General features: G+C 46.6%; 3 protein-coding genes across 8 annotated transcripts; 1 reads left to right on the forward strand and 2 right to left on the reverse strand.

Moving 5' to 3' along the window:
- Positions 1 to 64: 64 nt before the first annotated feature.
- LOC147194161 (dual specificity protein kinase CLK4-like) lies at positions 65 to 11,187 on the reverse strand. 4 transcript variants are annotated; one of them, XM_086130273.1, is made up of 15 exons: positions 11,057 to 11,187; positions 10,929 to 10,963; positions 4,287 to 4,447; positions 4,145 to 4,207; positions 3,970 to 4,049; positions 3,445 to 3,568; positions 3,306 to 3,372; positions 3,037 to 3,150; positions 2,139 to 2,314; positions 1,958 to 2,052; positions 1,757 to 1,886; positions 1,353 to 1,435; positions 1,148 to 1,227; positions 781 to 871; positions 65 to 710 (listed from the first exon to the last, which is right to left on the reverse strand). In XM_086130273.1, exons 4-15 carry the CDS (start codon positions 4,179 to 4,181, stop codon positions 558 to 560), a joined length of 1,230 nt encoding a protein of 409 aa, XP_085986399.1. In that variant the 5' UTR covers positions 4,182 to 4,207; positions 4,287 to 4,447; positions 10,929 to 10,963; positions 11,057 to 11,187; the 3' UTR covers positions 65 to 557. The 4 variants fall into 4 exon arrangements, with proteins under 4 accessions (XP_085986399.1, XP_085986400.1, XP_085986398.1 ...); XM_086130274.1 differs by having other exon boundaries at positions 2,148 to 2,314; positions 10,929 to 11,078; XM_086130272.1 differs by having other exon boundaries at positions 10,929 to 11,078.
- LOC147194162 (rho GTPase-activating protein 24-like) lies at positions 7,471 to 12,510 on the forward strand. Its single transcript, XM_086130279.1, has 10 exons — positions 7,471 to 8,725; positions 9,227 to 9,343; positions 9,599 to 9,806; positions 9,889 to 10,021; positions 10,121 to 10,194; positions 10,282 to 10,403; positions 10,477 to 10,681; positions 10,950 to 11,200; positions 11,272 to 11,869; positions 11,963 to 12,510. Exons 1-10 carry the CDS (start codon positions 8,674 to 8,676, stop codon positions 12,225 to 12,227), a joined length of 2,025 nt encoding a protein of 674 aa, XP_085986405.1. The 5' UTR covers positions 7,471 to 8,673; the 3' UTR covers positions 12,228 to 12,510.
- A 178-nt stretch (positions 12,511 to 12,688) lies between these two features.
- Positions 12,689 to 17,621, reverse strand: LOC147194163 (putative monooxygenase p33MONOX). Of its 3 annotated transcripts, none has more exons than XM_086130277.1 (9): positions 17,454 to 17,621; positions 16,922 to 17,027; positions 16,687 to 16,748; positions 16,435 to 16,610; positions 16,056 to 16,170; positions 15,844 to 15,971; positions 15,519 to 15,622; positions 15,258 to 15,430; positions 12,689 to 14,516 (listed from the first exon to the last, which is right to left on the reverse strand). In XM_086130277.1, exons 3-9 carry the CDS (start codon positions 16,709 to 16,711, stop codon positions 14,296 to 14,298), a joined length of 942 nt encoding a protein of 313 aa, XP_085986403.1. In that variant the 5' UTR covers positions 16,712 to 16,748; positions 16,922 to 17,027; positions 17,454 to 17,621; the 3' UTR covers positions 12,689 to 14,295. The 3 variants fall into 3 exon arrangements, with proteins under 3 accessions (XP_085986403.1, XP_085986402.1, XP_085986404.1); XM_086130276.1 differs by having other exon boundaries at positions 16,848 to 17,027; XM_086130278.1 differs by having other exon boundaries at positions 14,296 to 14,513; positions 16,848 to 17,027.
- Positions 17,622 to 17,764: the final 143 nt, after the last annotated feature.

Here is a 17,764-nt window from a genome sequence, read left to right on the forward strand (position 1 = left end):
CCATTTCAGAGAGGTCATGTAAACACGGGAGGGGGGGGGGGGGGGAGTATCTAGGACGCCGAGATAAAACCAACCAAAATGGCACATATTTATTCACAAATTGTAATAAACAGAAAAGCATGTTAATGCCACTTGGTAATAAGAATTGCTCTCCATCGTCAAACCCATAAAGCAGCAGGTTGAGGTAGAATGTATTTCTATCTACAGTCAACCCTCATCGAGTTGGATGACTGTAAACTCACCTACTCACATTTTTTTTTTTTTTGTAGGGCATAATGAAAACTTTGCAAACCTATGACGTATTTATTTTCTTTTGATGGTTACCATATGGCTCTACTGCAGGATTCAACAGCAAAAGAAGCCCGGTGACCCGAGGCCATTACGTGACTGCGCCGGGCCCCCTTAAGTTCACCAACGCCTGCTCGTCCGGGCCAGTACAAATTTCTTAAATAAATACGATGACATACGGGGGGAGGGGCATTATTATTTGTGACTGCTCTTGGTCCCTTAACCAACTATTGAGGGTTGGCTGTAATGTAAGTGTGTGTGTGTGTGTGTTAGCTTCGCCGTTGTTTCTCCATTCTGGCCGGTTCGAAAAACGGGTGCCACAGTGCCTCCTCCAGGGTGATGCGTCGAGTCACGTCAAACTCCAGCATGCAGGCCAGAAGGTCCAACAGCTGCCGTTCGTCCTCGCTGCGCCTCGGCAAGCTCTGCCAAAACCGAGCAGAACTACATCACTACCTGCCGGACTTCCTGCTTGACTCCCTGTGTCCGGCGTACCTTGAGAGGCTTGCAATGTTTCCGGACATATTTGCCCGAGGAGCTGAGCTCGTCCCGGTCCAGTCGGCCATTGAGGACGTAGTGCTGCTTTCTAAACACAATGATTAATAACAGGGGTTCAATACAGGAGGTGGACCTAAGAAAAAAAACACCACGTGAATTCTTTCACGACACTGACGCTTGGGGTCCCGTCCTGGTGGGACACATTGGGGGCGTCAGGCAAGTTACTTACAAACACGTCAAATATGTTATACGGTTTTCGTCCGCATAGTCGCAGATTTACTTATTTGGAACCATCTTGTGGCATTGTGGAACTATGTTGAGGAGCGTAATTTAGACAAGATCATGCGCCAGTGTTCTGTGGGACCTGGTTTGTTTCAGCATGTGCTGCGGGATGGGTCCCAGGATCTTCTCCATCATGGCCAGATGTTCCTTGCTGTCATGAGTCTGGAGGGACACACAGGAAGAAAAAGGACTTTGGATTTTTTGGGCAGCGGTGGTGTGAGCATGCCGTACTGTGCCTCGTGACCACATGTTCTCACTTCGCCCAGCAGACGGGTGTGTGTACATACCGGGAATAGAGTCTGGCCAAGGTAGTACTCCATGAGAACGCAGGCCAAACTCCAAACATCACAAGACTGATTCCAGCCTAGATCTGACCACACAAGTTTAAAATATGACCAATATTAGAAGGAGCAGCACAACATCCACTGAATTTAAGCATGAAATCATGATGCAAAAATTGTTAATTTTTTGCTTTCTATTTAATTAGGTCACTATCGAGGGCTATTCTTGTTATTAAAAAAAAAAAAAAAGATTACATTTTAAAAAATGTGGGGGTGGAACTGATGAAAGGCATTTCCATTCATTTTAATTGAGAAAGATGATTTGACTTTTTTTGTGGCCATGAAACAAATAAAGTTTTATCTCAAGGCACCACTGCACATATGGGCTCATTTTTTCCCCATGTTAATACCAAGTATGATTTCCGGAGCTCGATAGTGGCGCGTTGAGACCAAGGATTCGTGATGCTCATGGTCAAAAATGGCGGAGCCGAAGTCCACCACCTTTACATCCAGGCTCCTCGTCTTCCTCTCGTCGAGTTTCTGACGCACACAAACATTTTCACTTCAGGTTTTATTTCAGCGTTTGAGGGTAACTATGGGGAAGCTTTTACCATCTGGTCGTTGTACACCATGTCATAGTCAGAGCAGACAAACAGGATGTTTTCCGGTTTCAGATCGGTGTGGGTCAGCTTATTGCGATGTAGGACTGGAAAAAGACAAAAGAAAGTCAACTGAACTTTCAGGATGAACACAGAATAGAAGGTTTTGATACTCAAGCTTGTTTCAACACACTTGACTCACAGCTGACGGCTCGAAAAATCTGGAAGGCCATATGTCGGATCTGCTCCACGCTGAATGGCAGAAATTGGTTTTGCTTGAGGACCTCGTAGGTACTGAGTCCCAGGCGCTCAAAGACCAGACACATGTGGCCTTGGTGCTCAAACCAGTCCAACATTCGCACACAGGCACTGCGAAGAAGACAGAACTCAGACCAGAGCACCACCTAAAAAACACTTTGCTCTCCAAGTAACATCATTATACCAAAGACTTAACATTGAAACAAATAAAGGTCAGCTAGCTAAACGGTGATGGCCACATTGTTAAAAAAGAAGTCAAAAGGTTGTCTGTTGGGAGTAGTTTTAGGTGATTATTATTGACACGGTGATCCATGGATTCAGTAAATGTAGGATTTTACTTTGTTCCTGAAGTTGTGGTGTTCCTCAGAGCTCCTTTCTAGAGGCCTTGTTTTTTTGTCTGTCTTTGTTAGAGATTTGATTCCTAAAAAGATACTGTATTTCATATCATCACCTCCATGTTTTTTTTCTCCAGAAAACACAAAGAACCCTGACCAGTTACGGATAAGATTTATGAATAATTTAATTTCAGGGTTAAAATTCACTGATTTTAGCAAAGGTAGCCAGCATCCTGGAGAGATGATTTTTTTTTTGTGGTCAAACTATAACTTTGGCCATTATTTTAAGGGGGTGGTGATATTCATGTAAGTCAATGTAATATTACATAACCACTCCATTTAAGAAAATGAAAATAAACTGGACTAAGTCAGGTATTGTATTACCTAAATTGGCGTTAAAAATCAAGCCATTCTTTACGATTAAATACAAATGCATTGCGCTGATCCATCAAATACATTCTGTGATGTATCACTCGAGGAAACCCGCGTATCACTCACAAACTGCTGTCATCGTCCAAGGTGTTGATCTCTTCCAAGACGGCGATCTCACACTTGGCCGCTTGACGGAAGCTTTTGATGTTGCGAATAATCTTCACTGCCACACGCCTGTGTCTGAAATATGAACATGTAAACACATTGCTGATGCCACAAGAAGCCGATTAGCTGCTGGATGAACCACATTTAGCGTGAGGAACAATCCACATGTTGGAGTCGAACTCATTTTTACAGCAGATGAAACTCAATTTACAGATCAAAATCTAGCTTACTTGTCTTGGTCAATACACTCGACCACCTTTGCAAAAGCCCCTACACCCAGCGTGGACACCACCTCATCTGGGATGGGGACAGGTAGACATTTATTAATGGACCGACTTTGAGGTACAGAAAGGACAGAAAGCCACATACACCGTTTCTTCAGCACGAGGCCGGCGTAGTAGATCAGGTGACCTTCCTCTTCGTCGTAGTTGCTGCTGCCGCCGGCCTGACTCCTCTGAACCACGTCGTCATCGCTAAGGCGAGTGGGCTCGAGCTGGGGCGAAGAAGACAGTGTGCGACAACATAAAATGGAAAAGTAACTTTTCAGTTGCTTCTACAGGGAACGCCGATTTATTACAGTTCATCTTTGGTGCCCCCAGTATATCCTGGCTTTTTAGGCCTTTTTTTTTTTTTTAACACAGTACACAGTACAAGCAAACCCCTATTTAGAGTTGCGCGCCTTCAACATCTGGCCCGCTTCCAAATTTGATTACACCCAATTACACACTGCCACTTATTGTTGCATTCACCCGCTTTTTACTTTCCCATCTGGACCATGACTGCCGTTGTAAATCTTTTAAAGTTTAAAAACCTGGCCGACTATCCATGGCAATCACAGCCTGTCACGTTTCTCTCAGTACCACAGAATGCATCTTTCACAAGAATATTACTTACGGAGTTGCCACCTGTTTGGTTGCCACGGCTGCTGTTCTTTATCTGATCTTGTAGGGAATCTCTTTTGACTTCATTGCGGCCTAAGAAAACAAGCCATGGATTAACCGGCAAAATAATCAATTGGTAAAATAGGTACGCAAAAGTCACGAGTTGGACAAGATTTATGTGAAAATACCTAACCGCAAACCACAGTCCTGGTCTTTCCTGCCCATGGTGCTGCCTTAGCAAGACTTGACAGCTGGATGGGTATGAAAAACAGTTGAATCAGAAAGTCAGTTTTCAGCTGTCATTGCGCCAAAATATTTTTTTGCTCTCACCTTAATAAGACAAACGATGAATGAAGGCTGCTACGTTGTGTGTGCTGTTCTCCTCTGGCTGGTGGCTCTTGGGACTTTCCTGCTGCTTTATTCTGACTCCTCTGTCTTCTCCCTCCTCTTCTTCCCACAAGGTGCAACGTGAGTGTTGACTGCTATGTGGCCTGCCAAAAAAGGAGCTATGGAATTAACGTGACCGGTGCAATAAAACATGATGTTCCTCAAAAACGCAAGACGTAGGGGCATTCCCTCGAAGCACCTCAGCAGTGGTAAAAGTCACAGCCAGCTGCAGTGAAACGAGACACGGGTCGTAAGGTGGCTGGTGGTGGGTGACGGCGCGGAAACACCGCCGCGGCGCCCGACCCAGCACAAGGCTCTTGTTTCAAACAAAAAAATAAAACCCGTGTCCTTTCTAATTTTACTAGCAGATAATGGTTTTGTGATGTAAAGGTACACGGCATTTGATGAGGCGTTACGGCTCGCGTGGTGTTGTTTGACCCCCAAAATGTCAAGAGGTATCGCTCATTTAACGGCAATCACCGAAAAGAATGCAGATTCACATTTGTACAAAGTTGACGAGTCATGCTATCAGTATACAGGCAAGGTTGAAAATGTCGTAATCGTTAACTTTCTGGTGGGTTCACAACTTTAAACTGAAGCAAACATAATGTACCTTAAAACAAAGTTGAAAAGAGACTAAATAAGGTGAGGTGGTGTTCCTCTGGGTTCAATTCTATGTCCACTCTTATTAAACAAAAATGATTGCTACAGTAGCAACAGTTTGTTCAATAACAACTACGTGAATAGCTACTAATCAGTATGTTGCACAAAAACAAACTGGGCAAGGTTCCTGTGTCTTAATTGACGTAAGTCAACACCTATCTTTAGCCTTAGTGGCAAGCGAGCAGAGCAACAGCACCTAATTTAAAAAGGCACGCTAAAATTAACATGACACCATAGGTTCCATGCAATCCCACCGCCGGCCAGACAGCGGAACAATTTCCAGCAGCTGCCTCACGTTCCTGCCATGACCCACCGTTGGTGGGAGTGAACCGTTTGTTATTAGACGTGGAAATGATGACGGTTGCGTAAGATGCTGAGAGAACAAGTTCACGTGAAATCCCACCTTCAGGACATGAAGTGAGTCCCGTAACATGTTCATCTAAGTGACAATGAATGGATGAAATGAGGAATTTGGTAACACTGACATACAATTTTTTTTTTCGATCAAATGTTTGCTGTGGTCATTAGGTCCTGTGCTTGTGTGTCATTTTTCGACAAAAAAAAAAAAAAACACAAAAATAACCTGGCTTTTATCAGCAACATTGCAATAAAGTGATAAGGTCGCAATACACACTAAAATGGTCTCTACTCTTCTTTTAAAGAATAGGTAGTTCATAGGCGTGTTTTTCATTTGAAATGCGATGTTATCAAAACGATAGTAACAGTTACTGCTTATTGCCATTTGTCTTTTGGCAGTGACAAAACTCAAGTCACTGAGAAAAAATACAAATTATGATTTAAAAAAATAATAAAAATTAGTCATCTTCCTTAATTGACTCCCAAAGTAGAATTAAAAACATACCGTTTGCATCACACGTTTTCCCGCGCACGATTCATTCATTAAATTAGTGAGACGAGGTGCTTCAGTATTTCATTCATTGAAAAGCTTGTTACTCAGGCGCACGCAGAGTTATGTGGTCGTCATGGCACTCGTCAGGGCCGCTCGGATCGACGGACAGCTGTTTAAAGCTCTCGGCTGGGATTAGAAAATGGGGGCTGGGGGGAAACCATCGATCAGGTCGATATACAGTCAGCCGTTAATATCAATTGGCCTGCTCTGGAAGTCAACGACGATCATCGAGAGCTGCCTGTAAGTCCTCGTCCAGTGTACAATTTTCACATGTACATTGCACTTGCCTTGGCACTTGACTTTTGATAGTTATGGGGGTGAAAAAAATTTGCATCTTTTTGAACTTGGAATGATTGTGTCCCTCAGAGCTCCTATCAAGAACCACTGGGCTTTTGTTCTAGCGTCTAGTAGTTGCCTCTCAGACTTGTGGTACAGGAAATCACTCCCACTTTACCTCTTCTCTGTCAATGTATGGATTACATCTGCTATCTCGACCTTCCCCTGATGAAAGTACGCACGGAAGCTAGTCCCCCACCATCACCCCCTCCCTCATACATTCCCTTGTTTCACCTTCTTCATTGTTTATGTCTTGTGACCTGTTGTAACTGTCATATGCTTGTGCAGGAGTTTTTTGCCTCACTCAAATTATCCTCAAATGAGGGTAGTTCGAGCGTGGGTTTTTTTTTCTCCCCCTCTCCCTCCCTTGTTTCTTTCTGACTTTCGGGTTGAGTGAACGCTGGTGCGTTTTGGCTGCCGCTGCTCAACCCGTATTGTTTTGTGTTTTTTGTTATTGTAAAGTGTCCTTGGGTGTCTTGAAAGGCGCTTATAAATCAAATCTATTATTATTATTATTAGAATTGACTGGCAACCAGTTGAGGGTGTACCCCGCTTCTCTCACAAAAAGTGAGCTGGGTTAGGCCTATAGAAAAGAAATGGTCGAAAGAGTGCCTCAATGGCGGCCTTTCCAATACGTAGAGTCAAAATGGGTCTCCGGGGAGTTTTTATCAGGTTGCCAATTATTAGAGTAGCCACACATTTTGGTAGTGGAGGTAGTTGGAACATCACTCAGACGGAATAAAATATATTGATCTGAAGTTGAGAGAGAGGGGGCTTTTTACAGCGAGTTCAAAAGTTGACAGGGACAACCAGTCTGTCTCGCTTTAACGTGAATCATGGTGACACAGTGTGTGTGTGTGTGTGTGTGTGTAGTGCTGCAGATGATATCTCAGCAGCAGAGTCGGAGCCATATCATCTCCCTCTCTCTATCTTTCTCTCTCTGCTGTGATTACTGGAGTAAAGGAGAGCGCTGCGTCGCAGAGAACCAATTTTCCTAATGCACTGGCACACACACACGCAGCGCCACGGTTATTGATGAGGTAAATGGGGAGGGGGACAACACGGGGCCACACATAGTGCTGGGAAATGGGAAGAGAGAGCGAGAGAAAGAGAGAGGGAGGAGAGTGGAAGGACAAGCTGGACAAAGAGAGGGAGAAGCCGGGCAAGGAAGGAAGAAAAAGTGGGGGTGGGTGGGATGAAGGCAAGGGAAACGGAGCGGCAGGTGTTCAAGGATGGAACAGGACATCCAGTCAGAGTGAGGGAACATTAAGAGGGGGTTCCTTGAGAATCTGTTTTTCACGAGGGCGCAAGAAAGAAAAATGTGCGACAGCTTCCAAGACGGACAGAATAATGCGACTTTTGTGGTTTATTCCGCTTGAAGTCCAAGAAACGGGCTTACACATTCACTTCAAACCGTGTTTTGTCTGCCGTGGGATTTACCCTTTAACTGGAGGAGCTAGAGAGGTTTTTCACAAGCGTAGAAGTACCAGGATCATCCGAAGAAGAACATGGAAAAGTTGAAAGATCCACAGGGGACCAAAACTAGAGGTTTGATATCTTCTAAAACGGAGTATTCAATTTGTCCGTGTATTTTCTATGCCACCTAACCCGCCTTTGGGCTCTCTACTTTCCATGCTAAGCCCGATGAGTTCCACAGCGGAATATTCTCCTGCATCCTCCGCAAAAGGAGCCAAGATCGTAGGTTTGAGTACATTCTAGAATTTCCCGTCATCTCCGTGGGCTCTTTTTCCAAGACCGCCCAATTCTCCAATGTCTGCTTGGCTTCTCCTGTTCAGCGGTAGCCCAGATGGTACCCGAGACTGGTCACAAATGAGCCAAGCACAGCGGGCACCAAAGTGGTGAAGGAAGGTCCATGTGAAATATTTCATCTTTTCCAGGGTCACCATCCCTTGCACTGGCCAGGTGGTGGGCCCTCAGTTTATCTTCTATGCAGACTACAGCTTGGACCGGTCAGATGTGGTCACCACACCCTGAACCGGTCACCAGGACACATTGAGTCGGAAGTGATCCAATGCGGGTCAGCAACGTGAACCATTCCATCTTTTCCAGAATCACCCATCTCTCCAGTTGTTATTGGGCGATGGTCAGGGTAGGGGTTGAAGTCTATTCCGCTTAGTGGACCACAAGACCGGTTGCCAGTCAATCAATCCCCGGACGCGTCGAGAGGGAACTGATCCCGTGGCTAGCTGAAGAAGTCAGCGACATGAACCACCATAACAGCCCAGATTGGAATCTCTTCATGTTCCACCAGGAAGAGGAGCGCATCCAGCCGGAGGAGGCGCACTTTCGAGCAACTTCACTTTAAAAAGGGCTCAACTTTCTATTGTCTGCACTTGAGCGTCTAGAATTACTGTTACTGCGGCAACCGGCGAGCAAGAGAGCGCGCGGGAGTGTTGCAGCATGGGACTCAGCTGCTTCAAGTCCTGGAAACGTGACAGAACAGGCCTCAAAGGTGACATCCACACAACACATCACATTAATCCCAGCAGATCGCGTGAACGACTGACGACGTGCGTCCTTGAGATGAAATGATGACTCGGGGATTTGAAAGTTCTCAATTTGACTTTGAAAGGGAGGCGGGGGAAGAGTGAAACACGACAGGAACGAGACGTGCTGCACGTGTGTGGAATGTTTGACCCCTTGTGACTCTTAACAAATAGAATAACTATGTTGTCATTTCAATATAATTTTGGTTCCATGCACAGTAAAAGGTCGAGTGGAAGTCGGCGAACACCGTCTTGACGGTAATTGAGATGGTTGGAGACTCGTCCTCCTGTGATCTTATCTTTCCTCAACGTAATCCAATTTCCTCTTTGGCTCATTAAGTCGCCTCTGCTCTACAGCTGAACTTGGCTCGTATTGAGAAGAAAAAAAAAAAAGATCTCACATCCTCGTGACGCTTTGGGATGGGACGTCAGAACCATAAAAAGCACGTTTGGGTTGGTGTGCGCAGGGAACAGAGACGTGTTGGCCAGCCCGGGCTCGTATTTCTTCCTGTCCAACAGCGCCGGCCAGGGGGACGAGTGGCTGAAAAGCCTCAACAAGTCTGGAGTCTGGATTCCCTTCACAGGTAAACAAAATGAGCCTTTTTGGGATACTTGGTTTTCTTCCCGGAACTTGGACGGAATGTGCTTCACCCATTGCTGAGCGACTTTTATTGGCCTTTTCTATTTGGGATTGCATAGTGAGAAAGTAAAAGAGCCGAAGAATGATCTGACGTACTAAAGAGAAGCCACAGTGAGGTGTTGAGCACGGCATCACCGCAGTTTGGCGTTACGTATCTCACCCTGTCTACCACTGCGACTTATTTGTGACTCCGGCTTAGGTGTGTTCGGTCAGCGTCTGGAGGAGACGGTGCTGTACGAGCGTCGTTACGGCGTACGCTCGGTTCCCTTAGTGGTGGAGCAGTGTGTGGCCTTCATACGAGAGCGGGGCCTCCAGGAGGTGGGCTTGTTTCGTCAGCCGGGACGGGCGAGCTTGGTGAGGGAGTTGCAGGAGGCCTTTGACGCAGGCGAAAGGCCCTCCTTTGGCAGGTCCGCCTCCAACATTTTGGGGTTTGTGGTGCGGTCGGTCATTTCAATCAGGAAGTTTCAACTGAGCTTGATGTGTTTGCAGTAATACAGACGTCCACACGGTGGCGTCGCTGCTGAAGCTCTACTTGCGACAGCTGCCGGAGCCTTTGATTCCTTTCAGTCACTACCAGGACTTCCTGCTCAGTGGCCAAAACATTTCTAGCGACCGCACGCAGGTGAGGTGCCAGTCAAAAAAAAAAAAAAAAAAAAAGGAAAAGAGTGAGAAATTGGACTTTTGAAAAGTACACTTTAACCCCCCTTTTTTGCAATGACAGGGCTTGGGGGAGTTGAGGAATCTTCTTCAGGAGCTACCAGTGGCCAATTTCAACCTTCTTAAGTTTATATGCCAGTAAGACCTACAGAATAACTACCGAATATGAGTTAAATCAGTGCTCAGTCAAGGTGCCACTGTTGTAAGTCTTCGCTTTGTGGACAGATTTCTCAACGAGGTACAGAGTCACTCAAAAGGGAACAGGATGAGCTGCCAGAATTTAGCCACAGTCTTTGGACCAAACATTCTTCGGGCCAAAGCAGAGGACCCGGAAAGCATCATGGGAGGTAAACGCCAACTCGCAAGGCTTCGGCGGTTCGGTCTTAGCGTCAGGAAGACCTTGGAAGGATTGTGTTCCAGGTGCAGCGCAAGTTCAGGGGCTGATGTTGGAGCTGATCAGAGAGCACCAGTCCCTGTTTCCCAGAGTTCCTGCGCATAGTGCCAGAGGGTTTCACGCTTCGCCCGGTGCTCTCAGACGACCGCATCTGCACCAGCCGCCCTGCCTTCGCCAGATGTCGCTACCGCTTATTGCAGAGCGGTGCAGAGAGCCGGGACACGCTACCGGGTACATTCTGGATTTCTGACTGTGAAATCACGCTGCCAACCATCTCTAAATCTTGCATGAAGACCCTTTTAACCCACAGGGGGCAAAATTATTCACACTTAAAATCCAGTGGATTTAGAATAGACACTGAAGGATCATTGACGGCTCTGTTAACATCGCATCATTATCATTAGAGTATTATCGGCAGCGTTTGAAAGAAATAACGCATCCATTTTGACAGAGTGAGAAGTCAGTGTAGATACAGTACCTATTTGACTTCTTCCTGCAGCTTTATCCCCTCAGCTGCAGTCACGTCAGAGGTAACCTCAGACAACAAGACTTTCCTTGGCCATCGCTACACCTCGTCGCATCCGGAAAACTGCTTCTACCCGCTACCTTCCTCAAGTCAGCCTCTGCAGAACCACGGCCAGGAGAAGACGAGAGATCTACATCGGTACCGAACCAACGGTGGATCCTCCCCCGCAAATGTTTGTAGCTGGATGGAGGTCTGGACAGGTCTGGGAGAGGCAGGCGACAGAGGTGGCAAAAGTACTCACAGTACTATCTACTTAAATCCAGTAGCAAAACATTTGTACTTTATTACCACGCAGAACTGGCAGGCGAGCAGCTGTGGAGTTCCAGTGCCACCCAGATCGCAGGGGCAGAAGGTGAAGGTCCCCAAGCGGCCGGCGGAGGCGGCAGTGAGGCGCAGGAAGACAGCACCCCATCGGATTATGACAACCTGAACAGAGCGCCTTCTAGTCAGACCATGGAGGATGTCGGCGGTGAACATTTCGACCCCAACGGTGAGGGCAACTCCGGCGAGGAATCAGAGGAGGCGTGGCAGACCGTAGACGACTCCTCGTCGTGGTCCTCCTGCGAGGTTTTACAGCCGGACCAGGGCAGCGATCCCGAGGGTCGGGTCGGTCCTGACTTGAAACCGATGAGACCCCCCTCGAGTCAAGCCGCAGAAGACGACAAACACCTTAACGGTGACACGGAAAGTGACCTTGACGGAGGACGCCATCTGAACACGCCGACATCCGGCTCGATCCTCAGCCCCCTCAGCACCGGCAGCTCAGAGGTGTTCCTCCCATCTGGTCCTCCGGAACCTTCAGCATCCGAGCCCGATGATGCCGAGTCGCTCCTGGCCGAACTTCGACAGAAGATTGCCCAGCAGAGGAGTGAGTACCAGGCTAGGATACACAGGTACAAAAATACAAAAGGTTTTTGGCCTCCGTGCCGTTTTCGACCAAATGACAATTTGATCAAGTAGAAGTGGATGCTGCACTCTCGCCGCAGGTTGGAGCGCTGCAACGACACCCTTGAGCGGCAGGTGGCCGCGCTGCGCGAGCGCCTGGAGTGGCAGAGGCGCAGCCAGAGCGCGGCCGAGGTCAGGATCCGAGACGTGGAGCGGGCCAGGGCCGCCGCCGACCGACGCAACTCCACACTGCAGGCGGACATGGAGCTGATTTTCCGGACATACAGAAAGATCCAAACGCGGGAACGGAGCCATAAGAATGTTGATCGAGGCGGAAGGCGGGACCGCATCTTGAAGAGTCTTTGAGGATGGAGGGAGAGATGAAGAATTAGTCATGTGGATGCGGGACAAGGATGTCAATTCCAGTTCCAGAAAGTAAAACGCTTTCGCCAGGGGTGCTCAGTGGCAGTCAAGGGCCCGTTTACCCGTCGGCTGTGTGAAAGCCAAACCGTGGTAGGCTTTTTACTTTCTGGATCTGGATTTGACACCTCTGATGAACCCATTCCTACTTTTATATGCAAAACAATGCACTGCAAGTCTGTGTTCATTTGCATGAATGAACTTTTACAATTAAAGTCCCTCGATCTGTGCTTTTTGTTGAATTAATCGACACAATATCGACTGGGAATTTATCAGGGCACCAAGATCAAAAGCACAACACAGCCAATTTTTTTGAGTTGTGCTTTTATAACTCACAGGGCACCTCCTTCACGATGACCAAAACCGACCTCGCTAGAGTATTTTCACAGGAAAGACAAAGTATGTTTTTTGTGGTGATGAAAATGTTGACGTTTATTCTCAAATTCAGCCAAAATGAATCATGTGCATACACTAGAAACCACAACTAACAAAAAGGACACATTTTGAGACATACTTCAGTCTATTTCGAGGAGGGGTGGGCAACATACGGCACATGGGTCATACAGCATATATACAGGCTGCAAGGGCATTTTTTTTCTGGGCCAGAAAAGTTAAGATAGCGCGGGGGGGGGGGGCAGCAAAGTAGTACAAATTGTCTGCAATACTGCATAATGCATAATGTTACAGTGGCTTAACCGCCTCCTGTCTTTTTTTTTTTTTTTAAATCAAGGACAGTCCATTTGATAAGTACAGTTCAGCTGTAATTAAGTACAACACATTTCATTTATATCTTTTAGAACTGCTTGCTTTCAAACATTTATTTTGGTACAATTTTATGTACATTTTACAAGCAGTATCGGTTGGTGAAACCGGTGTCAGCGGTTATCTTTTTTTCTCTCTCTCAAAATTCCCAAGGAGTGTTACATTTTTTTTTCCCCAGTAAGGACCGTGGCGAACTCTGCCAACCTTTAGGCGTGAACAAAAAGTCATATTCACGGATGCTGTTATTTTTTTCTTTTCAAGGGAAGGGAACGCCACGCCAAAGTAACAGTGACACCACTTGGTGCACTTACTGAAAATAAAAGTGCAATAACTAAAACAATAAAAAAGTGCAACTACAACGGAAAAAAAGAGAATACAAGCTTCACATATGAGAACTATTGCAATAACAGCTGCAATTAAGCCGTGTTGCTTCTCTTTTGACAACTTGAAAAACAAACTAACGTACTTCTATTATGTACTGACTACACTAGTCATGAAACCATCTAAACAATAGAGAGGCAAGGAAGAAAAAAAAAGTAGAAAAGTGGACCATTTCAGGACAAGTGTGTCAGGCATTGTCCTGAGACCACAATTTTGTTACTTCAGTATACTTCATGAACATCTTCCGGATTAATTAAGCAGATCATGATGGTTGGTATAAAGTGCAATTACAGGACGGGCTTCTTCAATCATTTTGAAAGGATCATGGCAAGATTATTCGGTAATCGCTTTTTCACGAGTGACAATTTGCACAGGTTTAAATAGATCCCGCTGCATATATTTCGGTATTGGGGAGCTAAGCGAATTTCCTGTGCACAAAAGTAGGATTGAAATCATTTATATTTTCATCATATTTATTTTACCGTATTGTTTATAATTAATTGAATTATAATTAACTAAGCACTTGAAAAAAGACTATCAAACTGTTTGACAGATACTTGCAACTCAAAATCACCATGAGGTGACAGCATCGCTGTACCAACGCCTCCTTGTTCGCTGTTTTGAAGAATAGTTGTACTGCATTTTGGTTTCATGACACGGTGGTTCACTCCTCTGTGCTGTGAGGAATATTTAAAAAGCTAAAAAAAAAAATCGTTTGAGTCAATCACTGATGATGCTGTGAATTGGGATTTCCACTCTACATCGGAGCTGCCATTTTGAGATGGAACGTAGCGGACTGAAAGCTGCGAAAAGGCAAACCGTGACCTCGTCAGAGTAGCAGTCAATCGTGCAACATGACGGGCGGTGTCGTCTAAAAGCCGGAGGGCGTCAAGATGTTCATGTCGCGGGGTTTGAGCTTGTGCGGGCGAGCGCCCTGCCGCCGCCCGTCCACCGTTGGGATCTCCATCTTGGGCGGGGCGGCTGCCCTCTGGGCGTCGGGCACGTCGGCCAACCGGGCGGTCGCCTGTGACTTCATGACCTCCGCGGCACTGGGCTTGTGGACGCCACGGTACGCCTGCAGCGCAAAGCCTGCTGGGTTTAAAAAGAAAGAAAGAAAAGAAAGAAGAAAAAAAAAGCAGGGAGAAGCAGGTCAGCGCCTCACTTTTATAAACATACAATTGCCACTTGGAACGTTGAGCAACGAGCCCCATGCTGCTTCACCAGGTTTCTAGACAAGCCTCTAGCCTCCTCTGGAAAACGTTGGATGAACAAAGACATCCTCGAAAGTGCACCTACCCAAAGTCATGCGGCAGTAAAAGGCTTCAATGTCTTGCCAGCATGTCGAATCTCGCTCCTCCGCACCTCTCTGCGTGAAACTGATCCTCCTCTGTTTGTGTTTTATATGCAGCCATCCAAAATAGGCAGCAGTCTGAAGGTCGTCCTTTCACTCATTAACTCAAAGCCAGCCTTTTGTTGGCATTTTGTTTTGCTTTCCAAACTCATGAGCCGTGTTGCTCGATTTATTCGTAAACAGACGGTTGTTTACACTGTGGCTTGGAACTTTGTCGGACGAGGCACGTGCTGCTTCACAAAGTCTAACGGCAGCTGCAGGATTACCCACAAAGCAGTCGACGCCCTTACACAGGGACGAGAGAGAGTTGAGAAAAAAAGTGGGGAAAATCAGACTCGTCGACAAGGGGGGACGAGGGATGATGAGGTGGTGGTGGGGGGGGCGCCAGGAAAATTGACCGACCTGCTCGTCGCGTGCCACTCTCCCTCCCACTAGAATGGACGCAGCGTCTGTAAAGCTGATGTTTACGCAGCCATGTTTACCTTGTGTTGAAGGATCGGTGCCCAGATCGGAGGTGGACTTGTGCACGAGCGGTCGTGGCCCAAACGTGCCCCAGCGCTCCAGCATCCCTCCTCCTCCGTCGCCTCCCACCAGATCCACGCTGCTGTTGGAGGAGCTCACACTGAAGTCCGAACTGGTGGTATTGAACCAGCCCCTAAACAAAACAAAACAAAAAAAAATCAAACGTGAGCAGGGCCGGTTACATATTAGCACGGATGGTTGGGGTGGGGGTGGCGAGGTACCTGCGTTGCTGTTTTGGGGAGGTGTGCGGCGTGGTGGATGGCGTGGACTGGGCTGACGAGTTCTGGCGCTCCTCCCGGGCCTCCAGGCTCTGAAGCTGCATTTTCTACAGCACAATGAAATTGCCATAAAAATAAGGCGACTTGAAACACAAAACGGTCCTACTACTGATAGAATAGAGCTGTAACATATTTTGTCCTCCACAGAGGTGTACAGGCTCCCACGACACAATTATGATCTTAAAAGTTATAACAGTCTCAACTTTATGAGAATTCCTATTTGGTCATAACACTACAAGAAAAGAAAATTGATGTGTTTGTGTGTTACCTGGAAGGATTCAGGCATGCGGTGGAGATGTCTCGTCTCCTCTGCCGTGAGGCCTTTATGGGGAGTGTAACCAGTGTCGCTGAGGCCCGCTTTCTGCTCAAACTTGTACATGCTGTCATGAGTCTGCTCTGTGAGGAAAGGATCAATAATTGAGTCATATCATTCAAATGTAAGCGCAAACATATTTTCAAGTGTGGCGATCGTTGCCTTACTGGTGATGAGAGAGTTGAGGATGAGAGAGGAAGCCTTAGTCTTCACCACACTTGTGGACCTGGCGGGGGCGGCCTCCAACATGTTAGACTGACACGCCGTGACACCTTCTTCCTCCTGGTGGCCCAACAAATGGACCAATTCTTAAAACGCATTTCTCTTAAGAACAGATTTTAATACAGCACCTTTCAAGGGGAATCAAAGTTTCGTTATGGGGTTTTCCCAAGAACGTTCAGATTTGTTAAATTGATGAAAATACAGTTGTAGTGCGATGAGAATGGGAGACCTTATTTAAATTTTTTAAAAAAAGGCAGAATTTTATGTGATTAAAAAAAATAAAAAAACACCATTGCATTGGAAGGTTTAGGGTTTGTGTACCACCTCAGCCAAGAGGTTGAACTTCCTCTCGGGCACGACGGGGCGCCTCCACAGGTTGGTGATGTTAATGTCGTGTGGGGGTGTCGACATGGGCGCCTCCAGGTTGTCATCGTAGCTGAGCGCCCGGCGGGTCATACCGATGGGGAGCTTCATCCCGCCCATCCCAGGCCCTTCGAGAGCTGCAGAGGAAATACCATTGCTATTTCACAAAATTGTTCAGAAATTTCAATGCCAGGAATATTATTTCCAACTCACCTGGTAAGTCACCTGAACCAGACATGGCTTCGGTACTATGAGGAGCAAAGATCAGTGAGTTCCTATGGGAAAAGGAGAGGTAAAATGAGAATTACAATGAACTCCACTTTAGTGCAGGAATGCACACAAATACAAAGTTAGTGTGGAGGATTAAAACTAACTTGTGATTAGAGTTGCAATGGAAAGTAAAGGCTGGAGGTGGATGGGCTCATCGCACCCAGCTGTGTTCATGTACCGTGGACCGGATTGATGGGGAGGCTGGGGTTACAGCAGGTCAGCTGGGACACAAGTCCTCTGGCAGTGCATTGTGGGTGGGGCAACCAGCCAGGCCATAAGAAGAACTGCACAAGCGTATCAAATGTCAACACAGCATTTTTGGAAGACCGTGACCAACAACAAAAAGCACAATGTTCGCCACAACGTAAACCAGGTTAGGAGTACAAAAGGCCAAAGGTGTATACATAGGAATTTTCGACGTTTCACCGTTGAAGGGTGTTTCTAACTTTAAAGGATTTTTTTACCCCAGCTAAACGGCGGTTTAGGTACATTTCATCGCGGCCGAATAGGAGAGTGGTGGCTCCATCACATACACGCGCATATTAAGCTCTTATGCACTCTCGGCATGAAAATACGATGGCTTCGTTCATCCGTGAAATTTCTTAACGCAGTTTGGCGCCGCCGATTGCGGAACCATTTGATACCTAAGGGCAAGCAGATGCGACACAACCCGCGGCCAAACATCTCCCACGGCGGATTTTTTTTCTTACCGCTGCGAAAACGGAGACTTCGGGGCGTGTGGCTATAGTGACCGGTGAAAAGCTCCGCAGATGAGCGAGCGGTATGTGGATAAATGGATGATTTTGTCGGCGGCCATTATGCTGACTTAGTATGAAAAGATTTCCGGGACGGAAAGGTGACGTCACCTCAGTCTCGCGAGGGTTTGTGGGTGTGTTTTAGAGGAAAGATCCGGCATTCACCTTGCTGCTAAACTAACTTCGACGTTAATTCCTATTGTATTCATTAGTTACAGAACCCGCTATTATATCAAAACTACGCCCGAATATTTTTTATGTGAATT

This window comes from Hippocampus guttulatus, chromosome 15 (genome assembly GCF_054856545.1).
Source record: "Hippocampus guttulatus isolate MCC_2025c chromosome 15, RoL_Hgut_1.0, whole genome shotgun sequence".
Lineage (NCBI taxonomy): Eukaryota > Metazoa > Chordata > Actinopteri > Syngnathiformes > Syngnathidae > Hippocampus > Hippocampus guttulatus.